At 52.7% G+C, this 8,162-nt stretch overlaps 1 protein-coding gene across 5 annotated transcripts in view; it reads right to left on the bottom strand.

Moving 5' to 3' along the window:
• PTDSS2 (phosphatidylserine synthase 2) overlaps window positions 1–8,162 on the bottom strand; it is a 49,156-nt gene that overhangs the window by 15,094 nt on the left and 25,900 nt on the right. For 3 of the 5 annotated variants that reach the window (XM_023508601.1, XM_003802762.3, XM_023508600.1), the window contains exons 3-4: window positions 4,477–4,559; window positions 1,292–1,359 (exon numbers count right to left, since the gene is read on the bottom strand). Coding sequence is in view for 2 of the 5 variants with exons in the window: in XM_003802762.3 (XP_003802810.1) it covers window positions 1,292–1,359; window positions 4,477–4,559 (151 nt within the window). In the remaining 3 variants the exon portion in view is untranslated. The remainder of the gene's footprint in view (window positions 1–1,291; window positions 1,360–4,476; window positions 4,560–8,162) is intronic. The other 2 variants (XM_023508602.1, XM_023508603.1) reach the window with 1 other exon arrangement.

Genomic DNA, 8,162 nt, shown 5'->3' with positions numbered 1-8,162 from the left:
AAAAAAAAACAGGAGAAAATCTTCACCTAGTATTAGGAAAAAAATGTTAGACATGACATCATAACCCCTAAAAGAAACCATGAGTGACACTGTTTGTGGTGAAAGGACAAGCTACTGACCTGAAACAGTAGCTACAAGTCACTTGCCCTGCAAGGGACCTTCCAGGTCAGGACTGCGCTAGCATGATGACACCACACCACAGAAACAATCAGCCCAATGTGCAAAAAGGGCAAACACCTAAACACTTCACAGACGAGAATGTTCAAATGCAAAGTTGGTCAGAAACAGTGCCCCCAAACCAGGAGACCTCCCCTCCCCTCACTCCAGCAATTCTGAGTGCACACAGGGGCGAGGCAGCTAGGAGAGGGCACCGTGGCAGCATCTTGGCAAGTCACACCTACCAGTGACCAGAGATGCCACTGCTGGACTTCTACACTGGAGACCATCAAATGCTTCCCCATGTATGGCAGACAGACAGCTGTGGTCCATCAGGCAACGGAAGGCCACGAGCACAGAGGGCACTGAGAACACTGCTGGATGCAGCTGAAGGGCACCTTGGGAGCCCAGGCTGCCACCTGCCTCCACCCACACATCATCTCCAAGAAACAAGACAAGCTATGGGGGCAGGTCACTTGTGGGCTGCTTCCATAGAATTGTACCCCACCCCCCAAAAAAGTCAAGTCTGCCTCAATGACAAACAACCTGGTGGTTCACTGTTGGAGCTCTGAGCAGTAAAGTACTGTGTATGCCGCAACCAGCCACTAAAATGTGTACCCTTATTTCAGCAGAGCGTGTATTAATACAACAGATATTTTGGCAACATCCTGAACCAGGATTTACTGGGAAGGTGAGTTTCCAGACTCTACCCTGATACCCTGACCACCTCTCAAAATGTGCACAGGTAGGACAGATGTGCACAAGGCCACGTGTGGCCACCTCCACACAAACCCAAGGGCCCGTGATCACTGGCCCAGATGGGAACCAGTGGTACTGTCTTCTCTGCAGTGTCTGGTCCCTATACAGGTGAGGACATGACTGCTAAAGGCAGCGACCCCCCAGGTGTACACATCACCATGCCTCCCATCTGAGCCACCCATCCAAACAGTCAGTCTCCCACCAGCAGACACCTCTGGACATTCCCACACAGGCTCAGCCCACTATTGCTGGGCTCGGCCCCCTCCTACAAGCACTCTGCAGGGCAGAGTGTGCAATGCTCCTGTCACCTGTGACTCTGGCTGGGGCCTCCTTGTCTCCTAAGTTCCCACAGTTTATCCAACCAAGAACTGCTTACCTGGAAGAGTATAAAGATGAGGAACAGTTCGTAGACCACACTAACGCACAGCCAAAACCTCCAGTAAGCTATGGAGACAAAGACAACACAGCATTAGTGTACCGCAGACCGCGGTCGCCCAAGGCCCCACCCCAGCCCCAAGTTGGCTCCTAGCAGAAGGGCTCACGGGCCTCCCACAGGGCTCTTGGACACAGTGCTGTCCTCGGCCTCCCACGTGTAAAGCAAGGTCGAACTCAGAATTAAGCAAAGTATCTCTCTGAAATATAAACTGGTTTTCTTTACTTCCTTCCCTTCTTGTCCTGCTGCAGGGGCACAGTAGGGCCACATGTGTTGGACAAAAACAGGGACGTAAACACCCTGCTCTCCAGCTCACCAGAAATGCTGCCGACCCTCAGTCACTGGTGAGTCTGCTGCAGGTTTCTGGCAGGTCCTTTTTATGTTCAGAAAATCTTTCAATTCTAGTATGCTAAGTTTTTCTAGTGGGTAACGACTATGAACTCTTATTTTTCTGCATTTAAGATTTTCCCTGTGATATCTTAACACGCATCCGGGGGCCCCCTGTTAAGCTCTGTACTCCTGACTGCCCATCTCAGCTTGGAGCAGCTCAGTGCAAAGCGTCCACACTAGAGGTTTTAGGCCCACGCCCAGCACCCACAGGAGGCCCTCCAGGCAGGTACCAGGGTTAGGCTTAGGGTTCTGGGAGCACCACTTCCCACAGGGAAACCACAGACACCTGTCTGACAGGGCCCCTCAGGCACCACATCTGAACCTGAACTTTTTTTTTTTAAAGGTTTGGCTTTATTAATTTATTATTATTATTATTATTTTGCAGCTTTTTTGGCCAGGGCTGGGTTTGAACCTGCCACCTCCAGCATATGCGGCCGGCGCCTTACTCCTCTGAGCCACAGGCGCCGCCCTGAACCTGAACTCTTCTCATCCCCTGCCAACGATCCCTGTCTTTCCTATTCCACACGCAGGCAGGTAGGTCAACCCAGACTCATCTCTCTCCCCTGAGCCCAGGCTTGCCCACCTCACACCCAGCAGGCCTTCTACCACATCCACCAACTCCAGCTGCTCCTGAAGCTGGTTCCCCTGATTCCAGAAGCCACACCCCAAACACAGTGCCCATGGGGGAGCAGGTGGGCAGTATCACTGTACCCAGCTCTTCTGATGCATACAGCTTCCGGAGGGAGCTACAGACGGAAACAAAGACTGCAGAGAGGGGCCTTCTCCCCAGATCACGACATGTTTTAAACATAGTCTCACTTGGAACTGTGGCACTTCATTTTTCCAAATCAAGCTGCTCCCCAGGAAAGCTCAGCTGGAGCCTCATTTTTGCCCCTCGTAAGGAGATTGCTACAGTGGGCCAGGTGCAGCAGGAGGCGGCCAGTAGGCAGAACCCACTGGGCCACCTTTCTGCAGCAGGATCCCCTTCAGGCCCAACACCCAGAGCATGGAGCTTCACAGCTGGCCTGGACCCACTTGCAGTGCATTCTGCTTGGATAGTCTGTGTTCCTGTAGAGCATGAAGCTAACACACAGAGGTAGCTCCAGGCTCTCTACTTAACAAACCAAAAACTGGCAAAGAAACGTGCATTTGTACAAAGCAACCTGAACTTGAAGGTGGAGCTGAGCTCTGAATAGAAGCTTAGACACAAGACCCCCACCCTATCCCAAGAGAGAGAAGGAAAGCCAACCTAGGCCCAGGTGGGATTGGTCTGACCTCACACAGCAACCTGAGCTGCAGAGGGAGCTTTCAGAAGCTTTGGAACCTTTCCGACCTTGGAGCTCCTAGATTGGCCTCTCCCAGGGACAGGCCCAGCACCAGGGCAAGCTGCTGCCCTCTGACCAGTCTGGCCCAAGGTGCGGCCCATCTGTGGCAGGAGGTTGACACTGGCTGAGCTTCACGCATTTCCTCCTCCTGCCCAATCAACCGGGTCCCTCACTGTGTGATCTACGGGTTGGATATGACCTTGCTCCTGCTCTGGTGAAGTCCAGCTGTGACCAGCCAGCTGTGTGAGTGGGCAAGACTCAACCCGTGGCCCACCAGACACCTTGAGGTATCTGGAGACCCTGCACAAACAAGGGGTCCACAAGGCCAGTGTGCTCAGAAGTCTCCTGCAGGCAGCCTCTTGGCCATACCACCAACCCTCCCTTCTAGAGGGCGATTTTGTGAACTGTGTCACAAGCCTAAAGTGTTTACTCCCTTTAACCCAATGCTTTCAGAGAGAGTGTGCAAAATTCACCACAGCCTAGTTTATTACAGCAGAGCTGGAATTCCCTGTGTGACATGACAGCTGAAACAAACTGATGTACCAATCCCAGCACATCCAAATGATGCTAAACACACTGCCACAGACAGTTCAGCTGTCAGTCAAAAACCAGTGAGAAGGAAATGATTATTAAATGCATGATATAAAACCACACACACTATTCATCTAATATTTTTAAGACCATGTTTATGTATACATACAAAACACATCAAAATTTTAGTGTTATTTTTGTGGATTTTTTTTATTTTAAAATATCTTTTGTATTTTCCAAATTTTCATCAGTACCTACCCTTATTGAAACAGAAAAGAAATGTTTCTAGTTACTACTTGAGACCCTTTGGAGAAACCAACCAACCTTACAAGAGGCCTCGTCCCCAGGCCCCTGGGTTTTTTGTTTGTTTGTTTAGAGACAGAGTCTCACTTTGTCACCCTCAGTAGAGTGCCATGGCATCACAGCTCATAGCAACCTCTAGGTCTTGGGCTAGAGCAATTCTCTTGCCTCAGCCTCCCGAGCAGCTGGAGTAGCTGGGTGCCTGCCACAACACCCAGCTATTTTTTTTGTTGCAGTTTGGCCGGAGCTGGGTTCAAACCTGCCACCCTCAGTATATGGGGCCAGCACCTTACTCACTGAGCCAGAGGCGCTGCCCAAGAACCCTCGGTTTGTAAGACCTCATCATGACTGGGGGCAACTGTGGCAAGACCGGGCCCCACAGGAGCCCACATGCCCTATCTGTAGGAATAGCCCAGAACAGGGACCCCAAAAAGGAAGTGCCCCACACCTTCTGTCCCTGCTATAGGACGTGGCTGTGGCGATCTGGGGCCAGGTGAGGGGAGGACACTCACACCCAGCACAGACACAGAGGGACTGCTCAGAACAGAAGTGCCACACACAGAGGGAGAAACGGCAAGTTACCTGGATGAGGTCTGGAAAATGGCCCGTCTTTAGCTTGTGTGACTCCAAAACATAAGAAAACCAAAATACTGGCCACAATACCTCTGCAAATAAAAAACAAACAGCCCCTCAGTGTGTGTAAGCTTCTCCCAAGAGGGAGGTGGGAGGCAGCAGGGACCCCAGGACACCCAGTGTGGGAAAGACCTGGCCTCAGGCCAGAGCTGAAGACTATGCAGCAGGGAAGGCAGGGCTGGCAGTTCCACCACCCCAGCCCCACAGCCTCATCTGGAGCCAGAGGCCTAGCAGCAGCAGTACACTGGTTATCTGCAGGGTCGTGTTGGACCACAGGGGTCCATGCTTCACATTGAGAAAAACCTCCTAACATTCCAGACACAGGCATCAGGGCTCCCTCACTTAGGATGCTAAGAGCTGGGGGCTTCTTGCTCCAGCACAGTGGGATCTCCGTGTTTTTTAGAGCTCCTTGTCCCTCTGGGGCCACCTCATCCAGTACTAATGGGACTTCTGCAGTCCACAGAAGAGAGAAGTGTAAGTGCTATAACTGCACCTAAACAGAATATGCAGATATATGGCTGCATAGGGGAAGGAGCCAGTCCCATGCTGGGTGGCATTGGCCAGACAAGTCTCAGGTGGAGCCCACTCTGTGTCCATACTAGCCCTGCTGGGCATACAGGCACCTGCTGCAGCCTGTGTTCCCCTCTCGCCAAGTGCACACAGCAGCCTATCTCACTCAGTGGAGGTCCCATGCACACTGGCCACTACAGGCAGCCCTTCTTGCCCTGACCGTCACACCCTACATATTCACACACCGTGCTACACTCCACACATATGCACATTCATCTCGTATCAAGAACAGACAGGGTCACAGAGCTGTCAACAGCACTCTTGAAAAATATCTAGCAACAACTTTGAGTAAGAAAAATTTTTCTCTCTGCCTGCCCAGAGCTCCTGGGTCCTGAAGCCCCAGCAGACACAGGTAAGGCACAGCCCCCGGGCCTGCAAGAGACTCCCAGGACCAGAGGGCCACACAAGGCTGCAGGACACCCTCATGCTGTGGGGCCAAGGCCAGCCACACAGAGTGGAGCTGCTCTCTGCCCAGAGTTCTGAGGGTCTCACTCTTGGGAGGACATTCATGGAGGCCCCCTTGGTACACATGATCAAGCCCCAGGGATGGGAGCAGAGATAGACAGTGGGGTGTCTTGGCTCAGTGGGGTGGGTCCTACGTCCCATCACAGGCATCCCTTCCCCAGGTCTCACATACTCAGGGTAGGACATGTCAAAATTGCCTTGGGGGCCGCTGAGAAAAAGACACAGGCCCCAGCACAGCTGTTCCTCCATGGTGTACAGAAGAAAGCTGTAACTCTACTTTAGGGGGACAGATAGCAAGTGCTCTCCTACCCCCCCCCCCAGGAAGGATAGATATGGGCACTGGCTAAGGAGGTCACTGCCAGCATCATCCAAGGGCTGTTGGTGTTCTCAGCTGTATGGTGCAGTACTGGGGCCCAGCTGCTGGGTCAGCCTCGTGGCTTCTGCACTTGACACGGGGCACAGGGGCCAGCTCAGACAGGCCCCACAGGATGCCACCCTGGCTGTGCATCATGTGTGTTTGTGGTAGCTTCGTGTGGCCCCCTGAATTTGTTTCTAAGAACTGCTTCAGTACTTGGAAAGGTATGTCATTTGAGTAAAGGAATTACTTTGAAAGGAAAATATATTACATTTCTAAAATAAGCTTTTGATCTTGGATTTGCAGAATCACTATGGAAATAGTGATGCCCAGGTGCCACATACCTGTTTCCCAGTATACACTCTGCCAGCAGTACAGGGCAGAGCATCTGTCCACACTTGGCTCTGGTCTCCTCAGCTTTTCTCTAATGTCCCTTCCTGTCCCATGATCCCATCTGAGACTCCATGCAACATCCAGTCCTCCCATCTCCCCAGGATCCTCTCAGCTGTGACAGCGGCCCAGACCCCCTTGTTGCTGAGGACCTGAGCAGTGCTGAGGACTGGTTAGGAACTTTACAGAAGGTCCCTCACTAAGGCTGTCTGCTGTGTTTCGTGACTGGAACAGGGCTGCAGGTTTGGGGGAAGACCATAGAAGCACACCACCCCTTCTGTCAATGCCACCGGGGTACCCCATCACCCTGTCCCTGGCTGAGGGCATCTGTCAAGCACCTCCATTGCACTCTGACCCTACTGCTGTCCCTTCCTAGGCATGTCCTCTAGATGGAAGTCCCTGTGAGCAGCCACAGGGTAGGCCCGGCCCAGCCCACCTCTTGGAGGGCAGATCAGCTACACAATCACTTGGGACTGCAGGGAGATTAGTTTTCCTTCCTTCACTAGTTCATTCAATTGCTTACATCACAGTTTTATACTTTAGTTTTATTCTAATAACTGTACTGACTCTGTGGCTAACACTGACCCAGCTATGGCCACTGAGAGCCACTTGCTCCAGCATTGCTGAGGTAATCCCATCCCTGTGGGGTTTTATTCTGACTTTCGGGTGCTCCAGGCTCATCTGGGCACTCCGCCCCACCCTGGGAGCCCTGGGTCCTCACAGCAGAGAACACAAGACCCCAAGACGGGCCTGGTGTGCAGGCCCCACATTCTCTCAGCTCACAAGCAGTGAATTGCATGTGTATGCACTGACCAGCACATATACATATCTACTCTAAATATCTGTTTTAAACATGTGTCTCTTTACTGAGCTGAGTCCTTACTAATCTCACCAAGTATGACCTACTACCATGTGAATTGCACCAGTATCCTCCCCTGATTACCTGTAAATTCCCACTCCAACAGTGAAAGCCTGCCCCGACCATCTGCCACGTGATTACGTGTGCAGTAGCAACAGAGCTGTCAGCCTGAACCTTCTGGGACATGACATCATCAGCAGACCATGGCGCCCTGTGCAGCTGGGACACAGCTTCATCAGCAGACCACGGTGCCCTGTGCATCTGGGACACAGCTTCATCAGCAGACCACGACGCCCTGTACAGCTGGGACACAGCTTCATCAGCAGACCACGGTACCCTATGCAGCCGGGACATAGCTTCATCAGCAGACCACGGCACCCTGTACGGCCAGGACATACCTTCATCAGCAGACCATGGCACCCTGTGCAGCCGGGACACAGCTTCATCAGCAGATCATGGCGTCCTCTGCATCTGGGACATGACGTCATAAGCAGACCATGGCGCCCTGTGCAGCTGGGACACGACTTCGTCTGTAGACCACAGTGCCCTGTGCACCCGGGACATGACTTCATCCGACCGCGGTGCCCTGTGCAGCTGGGACACGACCTCATCAGCAGACCACGGCGCTCTGTGCAGCTGGGACACAGCTTCATCAGCAGACCACGGTGCCCTATACAGCTGGGACACGACCTCATCAGCAGACCACGGCGCCCTAGACAGCTGGGACATGACTTCATCAGCAGACCATGGCACCCTGTGCAGCTGGGACACGACTTCATCAGCAGACCATGGCACCCTGTGCAGCCAGGACACGACTTTATCAGTAGACCATGGTACCCTGTACAACTGGGACATAGCTTCATAAGCAGATCATGGTGCCCTGTGCAGCTGGGATATGACTTCATCAGCAGACCATGGCACCCTGTGCAGCTGGGATATGACATCATCAGCAGACCATGGCACCCTGTGCAGCTGGGATATGACATCATCAGCAGA

This window comes from Otolemur garnettii, unplaced genomic scaffold, assembly GCF_000181295.1.
Source record: "Otolemur garnettii isolate 467f Iridium unplaced genomic scaffold, OtoGar3 scaffold00260, whole genome shotgun sequence".
In the NCBI taxonomy this organism is placed as follows: Eukaryota; Metazoa; Chordata; class Mammalia; order Primates; family Galagidae; genus Otolemur; species Otolemur garnettii.
Note: the sequence above shows the minus strand (reverse complement) of the source record. Positions and strands in the feature narration are given on the sequence as shown.